Consider the following 23,525-nt stretch of genomic DNA (forward strand, 5'->3'; position numbering starts at 1 on the left):
TTGTTTGAGGATGCTACTTTTATCTTCCTCTAATTCCTTCTCTTGCCCCACATTCTGCAGTGTGAGCCTTTTCTGCATGCTGACAACCTGGTGAAAAACAGCCTCCTCCTTCTCCTCCGGGCTGCCTGAACATCTGTCTCGCAGCACTGTAGCTCTTCCACTGAAGCCCACAGATGGGAGACCCAGTAGGAGCCCAGAGCCACACAACCCAAAAGGGCAAGCAACAAACACCACATAACTCTTTAAGTACACATTGCATTGTTGCTGTTTTCTTCCTTGTAGCTGACCGACTAGTATTTTTTGTTTATCCTTTTTCCACATGCTAGTTTCATTCGTGCCATTATGGCATATTTATGCACTATTTTAAATGAAATGAAATAATCAGCATCATGTCCTTAACAGTTTTTGTCATTTGAGTTAGATGGACTGACTTGGAACGGATTTAACTTCGCCATTTTGTTAGGGTTTCACCTTTTGAATTGATGTGGAATTGCTCATTGAACACAATCAAAACCCTCAATAGCAGCTTTTGTTTTATTCATTTATTTAAAATGCATTTTATTGTCTATATTTATATTAGAGATTCAATTCGATTTTCAGTTTATGGTGGATCATTTGTTTTGGAGAGAGATAACACTGTGATTGACCTTTGGGAAGACACCCTTCTCATCCCCTGCTGGACAGGCCCGTGGCTTTTGTGAATTAATTTAGGCCTGAACTCCAAGTGAACCTGGTCAGTGGAAATGGTGCTGACAGTGCGTGGCTGCTGGGGCAAATACTGTGCAAACCCAACACCCTGAGTAAATATTGGAGCAGTCCATCAGAAGATCAGGGGAATGAAACAGGGTTGTCAAGTCTTTGCAAACTTTCTAGAAGAATTGAGGCTAATGGAGATAGTATCTAGGGTTAAACAGTTTTGCCCCATCTCTGTAAAAGCTGACATCTTTGCTTACATTCTGAATCTGATGTTCCAAAAATAAACATCAAATGAAATAAAGAAACAGATTAAAATGCATGCTTGAGATGATTTGCAGAGATATCTTAAAATGTTAGTGCCATTGTTTTGCCTAGAGATGCACACCAGTAATGTTTTTCTCAAAGGCATGTTTATAAAAGCTACTTAAATGAAATTGAACTAAGGCCCTATCCTGACTTAATCTAAGCCCTGTCTGTGAAACCAGGCCATCACTCTTCTGTCTGGCCTTGTTGAAGAATGTTCAAATATGATGAAAAGGACCTTATGAATTATCATATGGACTTGGAGTTAGAAAGGGTCTTATACTCAGCTACAAGTCCTATTTCTTTACCTGCCATATTGTTGCACAAGTACTGAAACCTCAAATCTAGACAGTGAGTGTTATTCTGAGCACCAAGGAGTGTTTACATGTTTAGAGAGCTTGGAGGCACAAAAAGGTGAAAAGGTCATAGGAAGCCACCCGGTGTGTAATGCAACATTCCTCTTCTCAAACTATACAGACTAGAGCAACACTAATTTAAATCAGGTCCCATTGTATTGCAACATCCTCAGACAAAGGACACAATCTTACCAACATTACGAAAAGCCTTTCAATTAAAAGAAAATCAATAAATTGATTTAAATCGGATGTAATTATAAATCAAACATATTTCAGAAAAATAAAATATTTATTTATCACAATGTCACAGGCCAGGTTGTTTTCTAAATACATGAACATGTCAGTCTTATCAACAGTTTTTTTTCTCTCTTTCAACAGAGGAATGAATCTGTAGTGCAAAATAAGGTATCAACCGATGGCAGAAAAAAAAACATTTAAAAGTCTTGCTTTTGAAAATTAAGCATATACCCTGTTAAACCATGAATTCAGTAGCTCTAATGCAGCAAAATTGATTACTTTAAAACACACTAGCACAATGCTTTGTCTAGGACAACAGAATAAGTTAGGTAGTTCTCCACAGCACAGTGATGAAACAGAAGTTCGTTTGCCACAAATGCACGTAAGAATCAAATAGTAGTGGAAGTGTCTGAGGTAGGCGAAGCACCCGGGGATGAGCTGTTTGAGTTGTCTGCGCTTTGACCAGAAGAGCAAAGAGTCGCTCGTTTAATTATTGGGACAGTCCCTTCCTTCTCGCGCTTCTTTTGTTTCATTCTGCGATTCTGAAACCAAATTTTAACCTGCGTTTCGTTCAGTTCGAGGGTTGCGGCCACCTCCACTCTGCGAGCCCTGGTCAGGTACTTGTTGAAGTGAAACTCCTTCTCAAGTTCGGTGAGCTGCTTGGTGGTAAAATTGGTGCGTATTATGTTCTGCTGGCCGTGGATCCCATATTCGGCGACTTGAGACAAAATTATGAATAAAAAAAGATAAGATTAGAAACATCATTTGACAATATTTTAATATGACAGAGCCTTCATTAATGTAGTGGCCACTGTACCCTAAACTCACCTGTTTTAGGGGGGTTCCTCTTGACTTTCATCCAGTCAAACGTTGGCGCTTGTGTGATGTTCGTCTTGGAGTCGCTGTCACTGTCAGGGGAGACCTGGTACTTACTGAGCGAGCCATAGCCGTGTGGTTCGTGTTCTCCGTAAGGAAATGACTGATAATGGCTTGCAGAGACCGAGCCAGGCCTGCAGTTCGAGTCACTGTAAGTTCCAATGTTGGATCCCATATTCACGACAGAAAAAGCTGGGGACTGAAGGCGCATGTGGTCATCTGTTTGAGTGAGAACGTGCTGATGTCCATAGTCCGAGAGAGGAGGTCGGGTTTGCTTGCAGAAATTGGTGTGTCCAGTTTTCCCCATATCCATATTGATGTGGTATGGCTGCTGTGCATAAGCTGCGCCATGAGTTTCATGAGTTGCTGGTGTAAAAGTGTTTCCTCCGACTGGCCGTCCCTCGGGAATGTAACTATTTGTACTACTTGCACAAGCACTTGGCATGTACTCTTGTTCCATAGAAAAACATCCAACTTTCGAACTGTAAGTGTTAGCACCACGGTTATAAATCGTATAATCTAAGTAGGAATTCATTGTTGACTGACCAAGCAAAATTGATTAAGTAGGGTCAATATACGCCGATGTGTGGTCACAGTGCCCCTACAACCTCGTAGCAGTACGTCAAACCACACAAAGTTCTATCCGAGCTCATATCAGTTAAGTGACAGATCATGTGACTAATTTTGCACCAATGGTGTGCGACCTGCGGTAGCACTCTGGGCGTTGCAGGTGTCCATCAAACGATTCGTATTTACATGACAAACACATCAATCGAATGCACCCATCAATCTGATAAACTGCCAATGTAGATCTAATGTGAATTAAAGCGAGTAGGCTATAGCGATTATAACAGTGAAATTATTGTATTCGTGACGGCGAGGACCACTGAAGGGGTGTTGAAACCTACAAATAAATAGGCCCTAAAAATTCATCATACCCATAGCTTACGTAGACCATTGACTTGAAGTAGTCTGCCTTTGTGTGTGTTTTTCCCTAAGGAGTTTCTTGTGCTAATTTCAAATCAGAATTCCTAATTTTACTGGATTGAATGAAGCCTGCAGTAATAGCCAGAGATTGGCGCTCTCTCCCTCTGTCTCTCGATATAGTGAGCCACCCTACTATTTAAAATAATGCTTAGATATAATCTTCCATTAAATAAAGGTTTTATAAGATGCTAGAATATTTTGCTCCTATTTAAGCAGAGGGAGATCATGAAATGTGCCCTTGGTTTATAGGATTAAAAGCAAAAGATAAGATCTTATGGGCTATGCTATTTCGATAAGTGAAACCTAAAACATAATTTTTGTGTGCAAGTGACAAACAATTTCCATCCGAATAGAGAAAATTATTAATAGGCTAAGAGTTGTAGCCTAATGTTCCCAGATAAACTCTGATGATTATCTTGATTTCAAATGAACATCGCGAGAACCTTGAATTGAGCCCATAAGAAGCAATAGGCCAAAATACATTATAAATAACACACACTAAAATGTCAAATTCACAGAGCTTTTTATTTTCACACAATTTGAATTATTACCCCAATGACGTTATTAAATCAACCAAGTACATTACTATAATACTTATTTGCCATTAAAAATTATTTTTTGGAAATATTACATCAAACTGCAATTTAATCATTTGAAGGGGGACATTAGGCTATACCCTCTAGGGAACATGACAGTTTTGTGGTTGTCCAGAGAATGGTACCCATTAATGTATACTGGATAAGCATACCCAGCCACACTTGCGTAAGGACCTTTACCTGAGGCACTGTAGATGCCATGAATAAATAAATCTCTCGCATGTTTCACTCAAGACGGTGGATATCGGCTGTTGATGGTCCAGCTATAGCAACGAGAGACATTCTTTTCAACCAACCCTCTTTTTTTTGCCTCATACTCGGTTTTGAAACCAGACTATTATTTTTCTCTCATTACAGGTTTGAGTAAACTGGGCATTTCCACACGTCTCCGCCAGCACAAATATGGGTTGAAGAGGAACTTCTCAGGCTCTACAGCTGGTCACTTGTATTGTAGGCTACGTTCTCTTTTTGAGGCAATGAATCCCAGTGGTGTTTTCTTGTCGCTCCTGAGCTGTTAAAGGGGATATAATTCATATTCATTGGCTTTGAACCAATTATTTGGATAAAACGCGCACTAACAATATTTTAATTAACAACAGCGAACACAGATTTCCCACATTGTCTGTGAAATAGGCTTAACATTTATTAGGCTACTAATTCTAATATTGCCTCATTATTTGTGTTACTGGTAAAAAAAAAAATAGGCCTAATTTAATTTAGATATCTGAACTGTGGGAATATTTACTCACCACCAAATGCCGCGCTCCTCTTTGTCGTTTGCTTGAATCCTGTCATCCAAGAAAATATGAGTAGACTATAGGCTACAGCTAGAACTTGTTGATTCCTAAAGTTATCTCCGGTAGTTTGCAGGAAGGAACACTAACGTGTTACTGTCTTGATTGAGGATGGTGTAATTACAACATCTTTGTTCTCTCTCTCTCTCTCTCTCTCGTTTTAACGTCCTCTCTTTAGCTTGTTCTGTATTCCATCTCACTGTACAAGTTCGTCTTTAGCGGTCTCTTACTCAATGTGTTTGGTGTTGTGATGAATTTAGTCATACGTTCAAATGCACAACGACATTGTTGCAAATAATTCCGCGACGTTGTGAGACAGACGTTATTGTTGTTCGTTATCTGCATTTTCTGGACGGCTTTCATCAGTTAAGGTCCTTTCTGGGGGTTTAGAAAAACTCTGGCCTCTCGTGTCATGTGACAGTATGATTCCGGAGGCCCGCTGGAAGATGACCTGCAGGGTCAGAGCAACACGGTGTGAGTCAGGGAACATGAATCCATCATCGCAACTAAAAGGACAAAAAGATATGAATAGTGTTTATTTCGCGGAGCATGCACTGCCAGAAACTAGACTATCACTGTGCTGCTGACAAAAACACATAGTGTACAATAAACAATTTTTTTTTCTTCATATAGCTGCTTTAGTTAAAAATGCGCCTTGTTGTGCAATATGAACAAATCACAAACTCAGAATAAATTAAATATAGCCTAATATATAATTTATTTTAAAATAATGTTTAGCTAACACTGTGCCAAAGAAATGGGCTAAATACATGTAGCCAACGAATAATTGCATTAAAAATATTAAGCCTGTATGTGCTAAAAAATGCGTTTAAAAATATTTGAGAAATTATTTTCCTTTTAATTGCTTTTTTTACATGTATACCGAGGAAAAATCACGGTGTCCAAATAATTCTACGACCCATTAGCCAATAAGTTATAGAGACATCTGAACTTTGTATTGCTGGTGTGTAATATCGTCTGTCTTTTTCTATGAGAACAAGGACGGTAATTCAACCAGAAAAACAACGTTTGGAAAATCGTTAATCATGAGCATCAAAATAATAATGCTCTTGAATTAATTATCTCGAATGTAAGTAGGCTACAACAAGATCTCAATTGAAAATCACTTAAATCAAATGGTTCTGGTGACATCTATGGTTGTGGAAAATAAAAGCTGAAGCATGTAAAATAGATGGTGGCTCTTTGAAATGACAAAATATATTTATTCTTAATCGTGACTGGGATGATAAAAACATAACTAAATAACGAAGAAAGAGACTAGTCGGGAAAAAACAATGGGAAGGGGTTCTGTGCAGTGGTCTAAAAACAACGCACAAAGCCCAGTGAACTCGTCTTGAACCTCTGCCAAAATACTAGGGCTATTAATCACCCAGACAGATCCTCCGCCATTCACAAACTGTGAGCTTATTCTTCAGCAGCTTGATTTCGCAGAGAGTCACAAATCATAGAAATATTAAATAGATTTATATATTTATATTAAATCCTTGTTAAAAACAATACTGTTTTCAGGCAGACTCCGAAGTGCTGTAAGTGTCACTGAATGAGTCATGTCTTATTTATGTGTATAATATAAATACAAATGTTCCTCTCCATGATATGACGATAGAAATGCAATAAATGCTTACCTATAGCCTAAATGATAAAAGCCAAAGGATCGAGTGTATCAAATCTATGGGTGAGCAAAAGACCCGGGTAGATTTTGCGTAATGACCCAACACTAATCAGACACATTTAGAAAAGAAATCATCATAACCAAACAAAAATACGTTAAATTACGTTAAATTATCCATATGCTGTCTAATGCGACATCAGGCTCCTGAAAGGAAATTGTCCTCTTCTGAGAGGATTACAAATGCCTTGAATGTAAAAGCTGATGGAGGCAAAGAAGAATGTCTCTTAGAGTTAGCAATCGATATAAATTGAACTGCGAAACAAACAAAAATTAAGCAAGATCAGGATGTTGCTCTGAAGCAGTATTGACGTAGTGTACATACCAAACGATCAAGAACACAAACCAATGAAGAGATGTGTGCTATTTTTCAATTAAATAAGCTGATAGTGGCTCGTGTAGGTTAGAGATAAACAAACATTTAAGGCATTTATTGAGGAGCCAGTTAAAATTAATTAAATGTCTGGGGAAATTAGCACATGTATAAGTTTTTCAGCAGCTAAATTACAGAATACAAATACTGCATATCATTGGTTATGACGACGAAAACTGAAAATATGTTTTCTCTGCAATAGGATAACGAGTCATATTTCTGAAAACACACAAATAACTCTGGTAGACGAGTGCACCATCAAAAAAAAAATATTTTTTTAGTTTCTCCAATATGTCAGCTAACGTCTTTACCATAAAATGGTTGTAAACGCTTGTAAAGGGAACATCTGTTTCGAATTATTCGTGCATGATATTGTAATTAGTGATGTTGAAGATGAGAGAGTGCCGCTGTCTTGGGATTGTTCTGCGATCAATTCCCCAAAGGTCCGAGGGCCTTTGATCTCTCAAGTTGATCTCTAGTGTTCCATTGCTTTGCTCATGTCATTGTATAGTGGATTCGTCATAGACGGCTAAACTGATATAGTCATCAGACGAACCAATCTAGGCCTTAACAATCCAACCTTAACTATGTTATTGATATTACCAGTCCTTAACCCAGCCTTCAACACTTTAAATATCGGCCAATTCATTACATTAATCATCGAAATAGACTAACTTGTAGGCAAAATATAGGCCTATATGGACGTATCTACAATTGTTTATATAGCTACTCATATATTTCATAAGGCTGTACAAAAACCTGCTCCAGGAAATCCAGGGGAAAAAATAATAATTCACACACATATGCCTACATACATTTCAAGAATAAACGTTTGCGTTTAAAGAAGAAAATGTTAGCCTATAACAATTTATTTCGTAATAAATTGTTCGCTAGTAAACAAATACGATGTAGCCTACTTGCATTTGTAATTGAACAGGGTAGTGTTTACATACAATTATATTTAAATTAATGGATTATGAATTTTTCCAAGAGCAGTAGAAAAAAATATGCATCTTAGTATTGGCCTTTACATGTTCTCTTCAAGTCTTCGGAACTACAGTAGTATATAGCATCTATTAGCTTTAGATCTAAAGGCTTACTCACAATGTGTGGTGCTTATGCTGTGCGGTTGATCCTACATTATCCCTCGACTGTTCACAGCAATGAGGATAGCTTCTTGTGAGTGAAAAGCCCCCCAAAAAATCTCCCAAACTCACTCAAGTAGCTCGGCGAAAAGCCAGTCTTGACGAATGGACTGCGTTGCCTTTCTCCTCTGCAGCCTCTTCATTAATAATTTAATGAATCACGTGACTGGCAAATAAGGGAAGTGGAACCAGTATCTTTTCACTTTTACTTAATCCACCGCTTTACTCTTCACTGTGAATCTTTGAATCAACGAGAGACAGAAGTCTATTTTATTCTAGAAATAACCACTACGGATAGGCTCTTATACTTCCTCATTATTCACGCATTAGCCTATGTAATCTTAAAGCAAAGATACATCCAGTTGATATCTGGCAGTATTTCCTGGTGTAAAAATTAGGCTACCTGTTTCTTGACATGTTCCTTCTACTCAATTGTCTGCAGACTGTCCATTTGATGAATAGCATGGAAAACGTGTCCAGGGTCACACTCAGCCTCATTGGAATACACATGTTGCTAGAAAAATAAAGGAAAGGAAAATCAGGTTTAATTAGCATAGTGAGACATTGAATAACACCGTTTGTAATATCCTGAAGTCTATTTTACAATTTCGATCATTGTATTATTCTTATGTAAATTGCTAGGCTTTATAATTGTTTTATAGCCTAAATGTTATGAGCGTCTGTGCGTTGATGGATTCAGCTTCTTTGCTTGATATCTGAAAAATAGCATTGTCTGTCTCGGAGAACATGGAAAAATACATTTTAGAGGGTTTTAGAGGGTTAAAAACAAAGTGGTGACCAAAACCACAAGCATGATCCTGCAGGTTTTTTAAAAAAGGAATATGGCTAAATGCTGGAAAATTCCTCACGTTCTCGCAGGCCAGCATTTGTCTCCATATGACAAATGATGTAGCGCCATCAGGTGTCTAACTTTCAAAACCTTCGCATCATGTTTAGGATTTTTTTAAGCATGTCTCTAATAATGACACACACACACACACACACACACACACACACACACACACACACACACACACACACACACACACACACACACACACACACACACACACACACACACACACACACACACATACACACACACACACACACACAGTAATAAATAAAAAATAAGCAGTATGCAGGGGACCAAAAAGGTGTAGGCTATTCACAATTCCACTATGGCGTCGTGTTTATGTCAACTACATATTCCCCAAGACACGAATTTGCGACTTTCTATTCACACAAATTCGGATCAACAGGGTATATATAGATGACAGACATCATCGGAATTTGTTTAACTTTTCTGCCAGGCCAAATGTTAACCCTTTATTGTGAAATTGTAGAAAACAACAACAACAACACTTGAGCACAGATTTCAGATTTGCACCCATTTTATCATGTGCATTATTAGTTATTTTTAGTTACTTTCTATTTACTTTCCCTTATACCTCAATTATTCTAATCAAATACTAATCAAACATACTATCTTAGTTAGGCTATATTAATATAACAGCTTGCCAAAAAAATAAAAGCAAGGCTATCACGCAAATCTGATTCATTGCTTAGTTGGATGAAATCCTGATATCATAAAGAGATAAGTAAACTTACTATGTGCCTCACTCTTTTGCACAAACGGTGGTCCCCATGTTGTTTCTTGATGTCTCTACATTTTCTTTGCCTCCAGTACATTTCACATTGTAAATCCATTTGTACAATTTTACGTATTAAGCATATATTTTTTTTTCTCTCGGACTTTCATTTCGTGTGTCTCTGCAGGACTAGCCTTCCAACCGATTCATTGAAGACATCGCAGAACCTTTTGGGCGCATAACGATCGATTAGAGATGAAAAATTCAAGATAACCTTAAGCGAAATATCGTTTATCAACTTCATTAGGCAATCCTGCTGCTGCACACTTTCGCTTAGTGCTTTCCTGAACGTGTTATCGTACTACCGAGTAGGCTACAAACAGACTGCTGATTAAATATTTACCAAGAATTCTTATTTTGATTGAATTCAACTTTTATAAATACACATATAAAATATATGTTTTAAATGACTAGACAACTAGCAGTAAGGTTATTTATAAAGTTATTTCAATTATTTCGAAAAAATTGCTAAATAAAATAGCAGGCTACCTTAGGCCTAAATCATAGCCTTTTTTTTTTAGAGTTTTATATTAGTTACTGCTCTCAATTTCTATTTATGTTTTTGCCAATACCACAAAAGCTGAGAATGGTGCCATCACAGAACATAAGCTGGATGAGTGACCTCAGCATGAACTCTGATCCTTCAACATGCCTCGCACAGTGTTTTCTTTCTTTTTTAAATTATATTCTATGCTATCTAGCTATGATATTTGGAAATTTCCACATTTAATATTTCTACCAGAAAGCGTTTGATTTTTTTTCTCACTAGGTCCTATTACTTTATGATTACACCCTTCCTCATAGTTTATTTAATGAACTATTTTAACGATATTGTTTAGACGGGTCCCACACCAAAAACCAACAAAAGAAAAATTGAAGTTGCCACATTGAAAAAGCTTTCCATTTCCCCGGTTTACGTGTTTTTTAAATTTTAGTCCCTAAACATAGCCCTAATTTTGTTTTCATGTAGAAGAAAAAATTGAAAGCAATTGTCCCGCTATGCAGAATGAGTAAAAACCGATCAGGACCTCGGTGTGAGGCGGGCCCTGCTGGTGATGGAGCAACATTACATCAATCTAAATAGCAACAAAATTAACGTTCAGAGAAATTGCTTTTATTTATTAATCAAGCAGAACAAAATTCATAATAACAAAACTTTCAAAATAATTTAATCTGTTTAGAGTCGACTAGTTCCATCGTCGGCTAATCACCTTTAGTCTTCTAATCAATTTACTTGCTCGTAGCCTACATCTCTCCTACAAAGTCTGTCCCTCTCAACAATGTCGTTTCAGTACAAAAATCCCTTTAAGAGAATTAGACCGAACTGACTGTTGAGTGAAAATGTATTCCAAAACTGCGAAGGATTACCATCTAGTCAGTTTGGCATGGACCTTGTGCTTCTCTCGTATAAGGCATGTGTGCCACTCTTGTCTCCTGACCTCGGAGTGATCCCTTCCCAATGAATAATTGATGAGAACAGCGCCCAGATTACCCCTATCAATATGCAAAACACATTATAGGGGTAAAATGGGACTTTAATAGTTATGAATCGAAGAACCGTTTCTATCACGAGAAAATAGTTACATCCTTACATCCATCCTTGTATATTTAAAAAAACACACACACACATACGCTTCAAACCTCACCTCCAAAATGTTGCACCTATTTCAAAAGTCCAGACAAAAAAGAACGTGCAATACACAAAGAGGGTAAAAATATATATATATAATTTTTTTTTTCAGATTGATCTTTGCCTGATTAATCACACAATTTACAATGGAATAGAATACCAACAAAAAAAATGTAGGCTACCATGTGAACTTTCTCTGTATATGTTTAACCATGATAAAATGTCACTATTCCAAATTTTTGGACATCTGTTGTGAAGTAGATTTTTTAAATGTTGTAAAGTGAAATAATATTTTTATTTATTTCTTCAAGTATTACTGAAAATATAAGGATAAAATATATTCCATAATCCACGCAAAATAAACAGCTTCGCAAATACAATTTTTAACTTATTATGCATTCAGCCACCAATATAAGGTTATTTACTTTTTTTTTTGATCGAGTCAAAATCAACCGTGTTTTACAAATGTATTTTATCATTAAATAATATGTAAACCAAACAAGTCTGCATTCTTTGACATTTATAAAGCTTTAAACTAAATTGTAAATTGGCTAAAATTCGTGATCCTTTAAAAACAATTGATTAAAAGAATGAACATCTGTTGCCAAGAAAGAGACTTACTTGAGAACTACCGAGAAGACATCTTATCGTTTTACATCCAGCAGAAATATTATGAAAATCATTGTTGACAGCCTAGTCAGCATGGGATATAAGGACTGTCCAGTTTGAGAAGACTCCGCATGCTGCCCACAACCTTTAGAATCCCGCTGAAGCAGTTAAACAGTCAGTTACATTCAAGAATGTGAATTATGTAGCACATTGTCAACCCCCCTAAAACCATAAAACTAACTTTATGGACCTCACGTGACTTTTTTAGAGCTACATGTTGGTGTTATGGACTGTACTTCAGAAGAAAATAGTCAGGTTGATGATTTGTCTGCTGTGTTTCCAACCCAATAATGCAGATTGTTAGAATATCGTTAATAAGTAAAGGGGTTGAGGTGTTGTGCTGTGACAGATAAGTGCTGAGTTTGAGTATTGCCATTTTATAAGCCATAGGCCTATTCTTTACCGATATCTAGTTTGCTCGCAGAGCGCAGCAAAAACTGAATTGAATATTGTTTTATATGCAACAGAACACATTAACTTAAGATAGCCTATACACGTACAATGATGATTTCATTTAAGAGAAACATAATATTTAAAGTGCAAAATATCAGCTGATGATCTGGTGGGTGAAATAGTGTCCCATGTAATGAATTGTCCAACGTTGGGATCACTAACCAAACAGGCCTAGACAAAAAGAGACTTTCATGTATGACTGAGAGAAAACTTTATTTTTCTTTTTGGATCAAGTTATTTTCAGTTCAGACACAAATACAAAAAAAATGGCAGAGATACCATCAACATGTCAATAACAACAAAAAAAATTCCTCAACTTTTAACACAGAACGTTCATAACTCACGTTGTGCACTACAAATAACATTGGTCACTACTGTATAAAGACATTCTTCATGGACATCTTACGAGCCCAAAGTAATCTTGTGCTGCAGCTAAGTACATAAGTGCGAAAAGATTATTTGTCTCGCGATGCAGGTATCATCTATACGAGAAATCAAAAAGCCCGGCACATAACAAGAATATAGCATGTTGCGTGAATAATACATGACGTTTCAATACAAGTTCAAGGATACAACAAAAGTTAATCTTTTTTTTTACACTATCACTTAAGATAGTTAGGTAGTGCGAGTTGTACTGTACATAATTCTTGTAACAGGTCTAGAATACGTTGCACGAATAGCTCACATGGAACATGCTTTCCTCCACGAATGTATAAACTTAACAAACCTTACATTCACACTCATTTTATGGCAATTGTAACTAGTTTAGCATATGTGATAACAATATTCAAGAGCTGACAATTTTTGAGTTGCACAGGGGAAATCACACGTCGTCAGGTGATACCAACAAGCTGAAAGGTGCAGCGCTGTAACAGTAGTCGAATTTTCCAATGAATGTGACGTGATTTGCTCAATTTTGAAATGCGCTCCCCGCCGTAGCCAGACTCATGCTTTTCAGTTTATTGTCCTTCTTCCATTTCATCCTGCGATTTTGGAACCAGATTTTGATTTGCCTCTCTGAGAGGCAGAGAGCGTGAGCTATCTCTATTCTCCTCCTGCGTGTTAGATATCTATTGAAATGGAACTCTTTCTCCAGCTCGAGCGTCTGGTAGCGAGTGTAAGCTGTTCGAGCCCGTTTCCCATCAGGTCCAGTCATATCTGGCATAAGCAAGGGCAAAGAGATAATAAGCAAACATCACCAACCATCAAACGGAAATGGACTTAGGCTAAATGCCCGTTACATTTTGGATGTTGGACTGCTGGCTGATTAGAGTGTATTCAAGGCGACGTGTAGTTTAGTAGCCTACCATTACATTTTATGGCTTTATTGCTGCACACATGCAATCATTTTACATGCAATCACCTCCCAGTTAGAGTGGTTATTCTCTATTTAACCTATACTTAGGTGAAATCAATGGTTCGTCAAAGGATTATTGTTTTTTTTTTAAGACAAACATTAGTTCTAAACGAATAAAAAAAAAACATGCATATAATCCACGTATAATTCAACTTCTTTAATAAGCTGTTATCGTCCAAATAAGGCTTTCCAATTTTAATTCTATAATGCCTAAATAAAAAAGGAGATGTGTATACCATGGTTAATGTGTAGCTTCCTCATCCATGGGAATATCTGTGGAGTTTGACCGTCGTTGGGTGTTGTAGTCGAGGTCGCCACAGATTCTTGCTTCTGCGTACGTGTGGTGCTGGTGGTCTGTGCTCCTTCCTCGGTCTCGGATGAGACATTGGTCTCGTCTGTGTCCGCAAAATGTGTGCTATTGCTGCTGGTGAGATTGTTGCTGTTGGTGAGTCTGCTGTTGCCGGTTGGTGTGCTCTGATCAGATGGAGGAGATGAACCCTTCAGTTCCAGAGTCTCGCTGGTGGCACAAGACAGGGGATCTGGAGACGAGAGCGAGCAGCTCGACTGTCTGTACCGGGTCTCCTGACCCGGATTTTGGAAAGAGCGAGAATTATCTCCAACTTCCCCGAAATGGCCATTGTTGGGACGATTTACACTAAGGTCTATTCCATTGTAGTTGTAACCGAAAGACCCGGAATGCATGCTGGTGGAGTCCCTGTAAGAAGCGTTCATAGCGCCGTTAGTACCATAATTTAGTAACTGATAGTCAGACCCATTTGGATAGCGCCCTGAGAACGAGTTTAGAAAATAAGAGCTCATTTGGATGTTTTAAAATGTCTTGATTTGTAGATCTTGGTCGTTAAAATCCAGCGCCGCACAATTTATGATGTAATAATGAATTATAGCAATGCACTGTACTTCGTTTTTGCCATGTATGCGGCCAAATATGGGAGAGCGTTAGGGCATCACGTGCCTTTGTTGACCAGTCGTAAATTCTCTCTGATGACTTCAAGAGGTAATTCATGCTCTATGGTTACAAATGATGACGAAATGATGATCGTTAGGTTCAACTCAATGGTGCCTCCCCGTCGAGCGCCACATCCCACGTTAGCGGAGGGCGTCACCTACTGGAAGAACTGTAACATAACCAAACACCTGCCCATTTCGGAAAGCCTTTTTGCTGCATAATTTTGTAACACTGTTGCTATTGGAACACTAACACCAAGTCGTATTTATAAATAGATGTAAGCTAAATTAAGGCAGAGAGTGAATATTTCTCGTAATTTTTCCTTTTCTTTTTTTAGTTTTAGACTCTCAAAGCAATCTTGGCTGTTTCACCGACTTTATTCAGTGATTCCACAGGCTACCAAACCGCATAGGTGGCTTCTTAACATAGGTTGGTCAACCTAGTTTTTGATCGTCAAACTAAGACATAGCCTAGATCTACAAAATAAATAAATAAATAAATAAATAAAATAACAAATAGGCCAGATTCTTATTTCAAACTGGCCCGTTTGACCAGCACTGCTTCACGAGGCAATAAAGAGTTGGGAATTAAACTACATATAGGCTATATTGCCTAATAATGATATATATATATATATATATAGACCTATCAGATGTCTATCAGATCAAATATTTTATAACGGATAAAGCTGATAATAAAATGCCTCTGGCTCATTAGCCCATACAAATAAAGGATAAACCACAGTAATTGTTAAACAATAATTTTATTGACAAAATGACATTGATAACAAAGTATGATAACGTGTTATTCTTAGTGCATTCACATACACATACACAAAAGTGACAACCCAATAAATTAAGCATCAAAATGTCCCATTTTCTTCTTTTTCTACCACACAACATTGAACCACACATTCAATGTAAGACCATTAATCCCGATGTTTTAAACATGAAATTATGATTTCTTTCAAATTATAGCCATTAGAATGTTCAAACAGCGAGAAAACATTTGTCTTATGTAGGCCAAATACCGCAAAATATATTATAGTGGTAAAAGCACCTCCCTTATCTTTTACCGTCTGTACAGAGGTGATTTAGAAGCATGTTTTTTAATTAAAAAAAGAAAGTCTCTCTTGAAGCTTATTAGGGCAACATAAAACTTATTAGGTAGTTTTTTTCTTGTTGGACAGACCAGTACTTATTAGTTCAAACTACAGGCTACATGTTATGTACAATGCTTCCAGGGCTTCGTCATAAGCTGCTTTTAACATTTACCCCGCCTTTCCACCATCCTCCTCTTCGCTGCCCTTTGCGGAGTTCATCACTTTATTCTCCTTTTTCCATTTCATTCTACGGTTTTGGAACCATATCTTTATCTGACGTTCCGTCAAACAGAGCGCGTGCGATATTTCAATTCTTCTCCTTCTGGTCAAATATCTGTTAAAGTGGAACTCCTTTTCCAGTTCAAGAGTCTGAAACCGAGTGTAGGTTTGACGACCCCTGCGGCCAGTGCTTCCAGGCATTCCTGTCAAAAAGGTGAACGAAAGACATGCTAGATCAACATCCAGAAAACATACAAACAGGACAATAATAAAAGAACACTGTTACAATCGTCACCTTTATCATTATTACGAAGACTGTTATTACTGCAGCGACATCAGATTTGACATCTGCATTTTATCTAGCCTATAGGTTAAACAAATATATTAAAAGTCGTTCAGTTGAATGTATCTTACTCTTAATAGATAGCCTAATAAAATGTGGAAGACTTTACGCGCTAATACTTCACGGTTACTAAAATGCGCAATAGGCTATGCAGGATGCAGCTTACTGCATCCGTAAGCAATTTATTTTACCTGGGTATAACTTTCTCTAAAGATTGCAGACTGTGTATCGCTTCTTTTATATGTTGACAGAGTCGTAGTGGAAAGTAGTGTGGCATTCTCTGACATGCAAACGTGTCTTACCATTACACGAGTTCATCCTCTGCATCCACGGGTAAACCGGGGTACACGGTTTGTCTTCACTGTTAAAATATCTCTCCGTAGCCTGTTCAGAGCAGTCCGTCTTGCACTGGTCCTGAGTTAGGACCAGCGGGTCTTCCAGACCTCCGATTGCGCACGAGCGGTCAGCGGTTCGGTATATGTTCGGCGTTGTGTAGTCACAAGCACTGGTGGACCCGCTTCGTCCAAAAACGCCCCCAGCTTGCTGGTAATACGAGGAGGTGTAAACCTTGTCCTGGACATTGGTAGCTCCGAACGTAGCGCTTGGATAATGTCTTAAAGGATCTGTATATCCAGATGAATATAACGGTATCTGACCCAAGAAAGACTCCTGTCCTCCGGGTAGGGACACGGGAAAAGTTGAGTTGACGAAATAGGAACTCATGGGGTGGCTAGTGTTATTGTCCGAGTGTTATGATTTGTTGTGTTTTATAGTCCAAGTGGTTTTTGCCATTACTTTATCTGAGATTTGGTTTTAGCCGAAGGGGGGTGGCGAGGTGCCAATCTGAGACCGCGGGGAAACGGACCAGCTGATCAGTGCCTGACCAATCCTGAGCACTTCTGACAACAGGATAACGTGTGGTGGGGGCCCTCTTGTTGCACAGAATGGAATCCCCAGGGCATATCTAAACACTCAGACGCAAGTGTTTTTCTCCGTTTACCGCAAAAAATAAAGAACGAAAAATGAAATCTAAAATGCGATAATATCAATAAACAATTACTTTATAGGAGGATGTGGTTAATAATTAATTTCCCCGCCACATTTTCTTTTTTTTAACGAAATATTCAGCACCCCTCAAATATGTGTGCAACTGCACGTCATTTTCATTTCGACTGTCTTGATTAAAAAATGTCCAATGCTCAAAATTTAGAAAATCAAGCAGACATCATGGCTTAATTCAGGTGCACGAGAGAATTTCAGAGACGTACAGACGGACTCTCACTCTCCAACACGAACTTGTACTGACCTTTACCCTCTTTAGCCTAATAATACGGCATTACTGTTTACACATACAGCGCGCCCTCTTGCTATAAAAACAAAACAAAACAAAAAAACAACCCAGCATAGATTAGACACAGCTTTGTGTCTTTGTTACACAGCACAACAACTTGACTTCAATACGCTAATTTATGAAGAGTGATTATGCTCGTTTTAGAAAGGGCACATTTTCAATATAGGCCTTCCAAATCATTCCAAACTATTAATATCTATCTATCTACTTTACGGTACAGAATGGCTTTCACGTTGTATATCAAAAAATTGTGTAATTTTCTCCATGCAGATGTGCAACATATTTAGTGAACTCAACATAAAAACCTGCTTCAGCAATACATTATGTAACCACAGCGGAAATACAACCAAGCAAATTTCCTTTATCAATAAAAACCATGCATCAATGGTAAATAGAAGAAAATACAAACTCAACAATCCACGTTTAAAAAATAGGCTACACCTAACACTTCCATTTTAAATTCAATCCAGCCCATGTCGTTCTTTGTTGTCGTCTTGTTTAAAATAGACAACGTCAGAGTTACAGCCTATAACACAATTACAGGACCGGTTTACATTTTATTTGAAAATTGTAATGTCTATAGTGTCCTTGAAGTATAAAAATATATTAACAACTAATTAATAAGTTAAACATTGTTTGAACTGTAATACTGAAATAATTAAAGTGGCTTAAGCCTTTAATTAATGCGAAAGGAAACCTCTCAGAAAAGCTAACCATTAATCACTATTCTGGTTTGTAAATTAATAAAAATTGATCTTTAGATGTATTATTGAATATCGATAGGCTGCTGTAAGTACTTGATGACGTTATCGTTGTGAGTTTATCCCTTGGAAGGAGGATGGGACATTCTCGTATATTCTTTAGACTGCAGCGATTCTTTTGTCGTTATAATTAGATTAATTAGGTGTCTGATTAAGTAAATGGTATATATGATTTAAGTTTTTCCTAACCCTCTGACAGGATACAAAACTTTATTTTTTAATATTATATAGTATTGTAGACTATTATTAGTAGCCTTAACCCCACGATTGACCCACTCACAGAAAGAAAGAAAGAAAGAAAGAAAGAAAGAAAGAAAGAAAGAAAGAAGTTTTAACGAGGCCGTTACACAATTTCAGTGCCAGGTGAATTTCTAAGAGCAGAGAAATAAAAAATATCGTATAGAGCTAGAGTATAGCAAAGACCATTAAAAATTAGACCTAATGCATAAACCATTCCCAAACTGCATTTGTCGATTACTTGCTCATTGTAGGCACACTTTGGTTAAACATATTAGGTAACAATAGACGTCTTGAGTCAGTCAGATCACATGCAGAGAAGACCCAAACACAGTCACTGAATTTCACCACAGTTACCACATCTCGTCACTAGATGACATCACAGAGCAAGAACTGAGAAAAGGTGTGCTTCTTCAGGGACACGCCAGAATTTTTTTATAGTGATTGTAATTCAAAATCAAACATTATTTTGGTTATTCAGATTCAGAATGACAAAATGATCTAGCCCATACAAAAATAAAGCAGCAAGTAGGCTACTGCATTCCCCCCAACCACAACAACAACAAAAAACATCAATTAGAAAGCTGTTGATGCTTTAAGACATAATCCCTCACAAATGTCCTCAGAAAAATGAATGAATGACGGAGAGATGTCATGGGTTTGAGCAAATTCCGTGAAACATTAAACTATAAACAGCAGAAAGTACAATGGCTGAAAACATCAAAGTTTTACAGCCAACTTTACAGCCCTTCATTTAAAAATAAATCGTAAAAGGACTTTGCAGATTACTGTTATTATGGGGCATTGCCTTGCTATTAAGAGACTCAGTAATGCTGATTTGTAAACTCAAAGTTAATGTAAATCTCATAATAATCATTTGAATGCAGCGGCCATCTTGTAACTCTGTAAATAATACTTCTTTTTAAGCAAATATTTTTAGCCAAATAAAAAAAGTTAGCATTTAAAAACATTGATACAAATAGGTCTATTTGCGACACGCATCATGTCGATCGTTTTAAACCGTCTTACGACGTCTGAAGTCTTACTGAATGCTCATACTAGTTCTTATCTACTTCAATGATCTGATCTATCTGTAATCTGTTTGTGTTGTTATACAAAAGACATGCTCAAGAAAATGATATTGTGTAAGGAAATTTGTTTTTGCATCATGACATCGCTGGAATAAGTGGAGTACAGAAGCCTATAGGTCCAGTCCTACCTTTTCTTTTCCCGTTCATCACCGCTTCAGTGGAATGATCCAAAACAATCTCGCAGATTCGTCGGTTAACCAGGATATCGTGCCGTATTTTTTGGATGTAGCCTACGGGTAAGACCGACAGAGCTAAAACTTGACAAATTAGAGAAGAATAAACTAAGGTCCTCAGTGAATTTTGACCCTTGCACTCTTAGCTGATGTGAAAATCTAAAGACGCTTCGTACTAGCGTGACGTCGAGCTTTCCATCCATATTAACGCACACAATTCGCCCAGGCTCAGGAAAATTTGTCTTTCCGTCTGCTTTAACAAAACGTAAAAAACATAAAGGACAGAGGTGCTACTGACTGCGCCCTGACCAAAAGAATGCTGCATTATAGCCACTTGGGAAATCATAAAAAGTTCATGTTCACAGAGAGCTGCTCACGTGACCCCTGTCAGCCAATCCACTGGCAGATCCACACATAAAGTTCTATCATAAAGTTGTAAATTTTCATAAACAGCTGTGAGTTTATTGCTTTGCTTCAGCAGCAACTCGGTCGCCGCCATCTTTATTCGTTAAAAGAGAGGAAAACAGCACGACTTCACTTCATTAACAGCCAAAGATATTGGCTATTTGCATTCTTTTTTTGAAGATAAAGAATTAAGTAGGCTATATTAGGCTAGCATTTCAGTTTTATAGATGGTTCGTAGACCAACACAAAGGTTGTGCCATGTTTATAACTAAACACAACGAAAATGTAACGAAATGTAGAGCGAAAAAATGATTTCCATTTAGGATAGACATAGGCTAGAGGCTCTTTTGACCAGTTGTGGCTAAACTAAAATGGACCAATTACACTAAAAAATTAAAGAGCACCATTCCCTCTTCCTCAGTAGTGTGCGTTCTTTTGTCAGGTGACTTTAAGAGAAGAATAGACAAATGGAACGTGAAAGCATTTTACAGCACTAAACATGCGTGGAGGAAAGAATTGCTTCCTGTATCTACGAACAAACACTTATTTCCGACATTTATTGGGGTCATAAAACAGTATAACCCAAAAGTGACCGAGCATGGTCTGTAGGTTATACCTCGAGAAGGCAATGCTCTTGAAGATCAGCAGCGCGTGCTGTCCAAAAAAGGCCCCAAAAGCAGCATACGAGGTATACATTCAGAATTATATTCATTTCAAATATAATACAGTGTATCCACTCTATATTCGTTTAAATGTATTAACTCAACAAGCATGTATTTGAATTTGTAGGGTAAGCTACATTTTTGTTTAATAGGCTGCTAAATAAAACATAGAATCAAATTCTTACTCATTTATCTTTACAGACGATATGCATTTCAGTGTTTTTCGTTATTGTATTCTTAAAACTTAAAATAAACAAAATAATAATTTCATCCTCAAAGTATAAGCGTTTCCATCTATTAGGTTGTATTTTGAGTTTAGTAATTTCTATTGAAATTTAGCTTAAGAAAGAGAAAATCAGATGTAATATAATTAAATTAGGCCTACGTATTTCTTTAGGCTTATAAACGATTCTAAATGTACTTGAATTCGTTAACTAGGCTTATACTTTAAATAACTTGTTTTAAACTGTTTTATTTTAAAAATTATTATAAATGTATTTATTGATTAAAAGGACATTTTAATGCATGATTCTACTAATAGGCAACACGTTATGGATTTGAGCCCACAGAAAACGGTGGTGAATAATATATATGTATATGCCACAGTTTTCTGAGAAGAGTAGACAATGCAATACACACGTTTAATACATTTACACAAACATAAGTCTTTTTACATTATATATTCCTTCAAACGTGTTCTCGTCAATAATAGTATTCAGATAATATAAAGTTTGCCCACATGAGATCAGATGAAAGGCCCTACGAAGTGTGACATAATATATTTAGTTTTTTATTAATTTAGGATTACATTACAGCTGAAAAAAATATATTTAGTTGCTCCCGTGAGATTTTTTAGATTGTGATCTTGATATTCTCAGAAACGTGAAAATAGGCAGCTTTTCATAATGAAAACTTCAGTAAAAATCTGATATAATAATAATAATAACAATAATAATGGTAGGCCTTATAAAATATATAAACAATCTGTAACACCTCTGTATAGGCCTCCCTAAGCCTGTACGCCCAGCCTAAAGAAAACGCTAACATTTTCTTCTGTCCAGGCCTCAAAATTCGTTTAATCTCTTTCTTTAAAAATATGGGCTTTTAAAAATTTTGATTTCATGATGTCTTCTTGCCTTGCTCATAGAAAAAATAACGAAATACAATTTAATCCAATTTAAACCATTATAAAAATACATAAATATCTTTATATTTATAAAGAGTGCTTGTTGCCGACGTAGAGCCTTGTCAACATCAAAACTATAGGTTTCATATTTTGTGGACACACACACACAAAAAATGGCAGGCTTGCAGCATTGGTTTCCTTATATTAAGAACCATCTGAGTGGCTGGTTATTAGATTTTTTATCTTTCTTTGGAAAGTATATCTGTAAGCTTTAATTGAATATACAGCTCAATACCATTTAGTCTTCAGCAGATAAACTTCAAATCAGTTCCTGTGTTTCCTATACCCGTTGCATACATAGTTTTTTTTTTAAAATAATGCAAAATCTTATGCCATGTAGGCCTACATTTTACCTTACTTTTGTTGTTTTGGCAAAATAATATTGCGCAACATTCATATTCCCATTATTTCGATTTCTCTTTGAACATTTAGGTCATAGTCTCTTTTTTTCTGGAATTTTCAAGATCTTTTGGTTGGTCGTGCTCTTCCCAGTGGCCGGCTCATTTTATACATGAATACAAATGCAGATCACATTTTGCCAAAATAACGGAATTGGTGCAGGCTACCTGTAAAAATATAGGCCTACATCGAAATTCGTCAATTTATATTTAATATGCATTCTTCAGTAAAACGACCATACCAATATAATATGCCTAAAATATTATTTAAAAAAAACACACATTTAGGCTTACATTACGTTTAACTAGACCAAAATCATTTAATTTCTTGAATTAAATTTAGGGAGAAAAAAAGCATTAAACTGCTATCAAACCATTCTTGTTATTCTGTACATTGGGGTGATATTATCAGATTAAATACGACTTTAATTATAATTTAGAGGACTCTACAACTTTGTATTTTTACGTTGTCATAGTTATCTTTGGTTTGAAATGATAGATCAATGATAATGACAATACTTTTAGGTCCATTTTAGGACGAAAAGGAAACAACCACTAGTTGATCTATTTATTTAAACTCATTCAAGGAATATGTAAATACATTTCAAATCACACTATACCAGAGTAAATTACACACCACATTAATAGACCAGGGTGTACACAGAGAAGAGCTCAGTATCTTCAAATATTTAATCTCAGGCAATGAATGTCCTAGATTGAAGGCAGCCAAAAGCTCTGAAAACAAGGTATAGCACAATTAAGAGGCATCTGGCACTTGCTGTTCATAAAGGACGAGACAGAGATTGAGACCAGACT

The 23,525-nt window shown here is 36.8% G+C and overlaps 2 protein-coding genes across 4 annotated transcripts; both read right to left on the reverse strand.

Annotated features, from left to right (window-relative positions):
• Positions 1 to 1,625: 1,625 nt before the first annotated feature.
• On the reverse strand, positions 1,626 to 20,412 carry LOC143709951 (homeobox protein Hox-B5b). Of its 3 annotated transcripts, XM_077200749.1 has the most exons (5): positions 20,014 to 20,357; positions 8,457 to 8,567; positions 4,801 to 5,296; positions 2,421 to 4,562; positions 1,626 to 2,310 (listed from the first exon to the last, which is right to left on the reverse strand). In XM_077200749.1, exons 4-5 carry the CDS (start codon positions 3,001 to 3,003, stop codon positions 1,982 to 1,984), a joined length of 912 nt encoding a protein of 303 aa, XP_077056864.1. In that variant the 5' UTR covers positions 3,004 to 4,562; positions 4,801 to 5,296; positions 8,457 to 8,567; positions 20,014 to 20,357; the 3' UTR covers positions 1,626 to 1,981. The 3 variants fall into 3 exon arrangements, with proteins under 3 accessions (XP_077056864.1, XP_077056863.1, XP_077056862.1); XM_077200748.1 differs by lacking the exons at positions 1,626 to 2,310; positions 2,421 to 4,562; positions 4,801 to 5,296; positions 8,457 to 8,567 and adding exons at positions 12,652 to 13,615; positions 14,051 to 14,529 and having other exon boundaries at positions 20,014 to 20,412; XM_077200747.1 differs by lacking the exons at positions 1,626 to 2,310; positions 2,421 to 4,562; positions 4,801 to 5,296; positions 8,457 to 8,567; positions 20,014 to 20,357 and adding exons at positions 12,652 to 13,615; positions 14,051 to 14,633.
• hoxb6b (homeobox B6b) lies at positions 15,660 to 17,367 on the reverse strand. Its single transcript, XM_077200750.1, has 2 exons — positions 16,748 to 17,367; positions 15,660 to 16,305 (listed from the first exon to the last, which is right to left on the reverse strand). The coding sequence occupies exons 1-2, from the start codon at positions 17,166 to 17,168 to the stop codon at positions 16,052 to 16,054; spliced, it is 675 nt and encodes a 224-aa protein (XP_077056865.1). The 5' UTR covers positions 17,169 to 17,367; the 3' UTR covers positions 15,660 to 16,051.
• Positions 20,413 to 23,525: the final 3,113 nt, after the last annotated feature.

This window comes from Siphateles boraxobius, unplaced genomic scaffold (genome assembly GCF_051911475.1).
Source record: "Siphateles boraxobius isolate OS27281-9 unplaced genomic scaffold, OSU_SipBor_1 46, whole genome shotgun sequence".
Taxonomy (NCBI): Eukaryota; Metazoa; Chordata; class Actinopteri; order Cypriniformes; family Leuciscidae; genus Siphateles; species Siphateles boraxobius.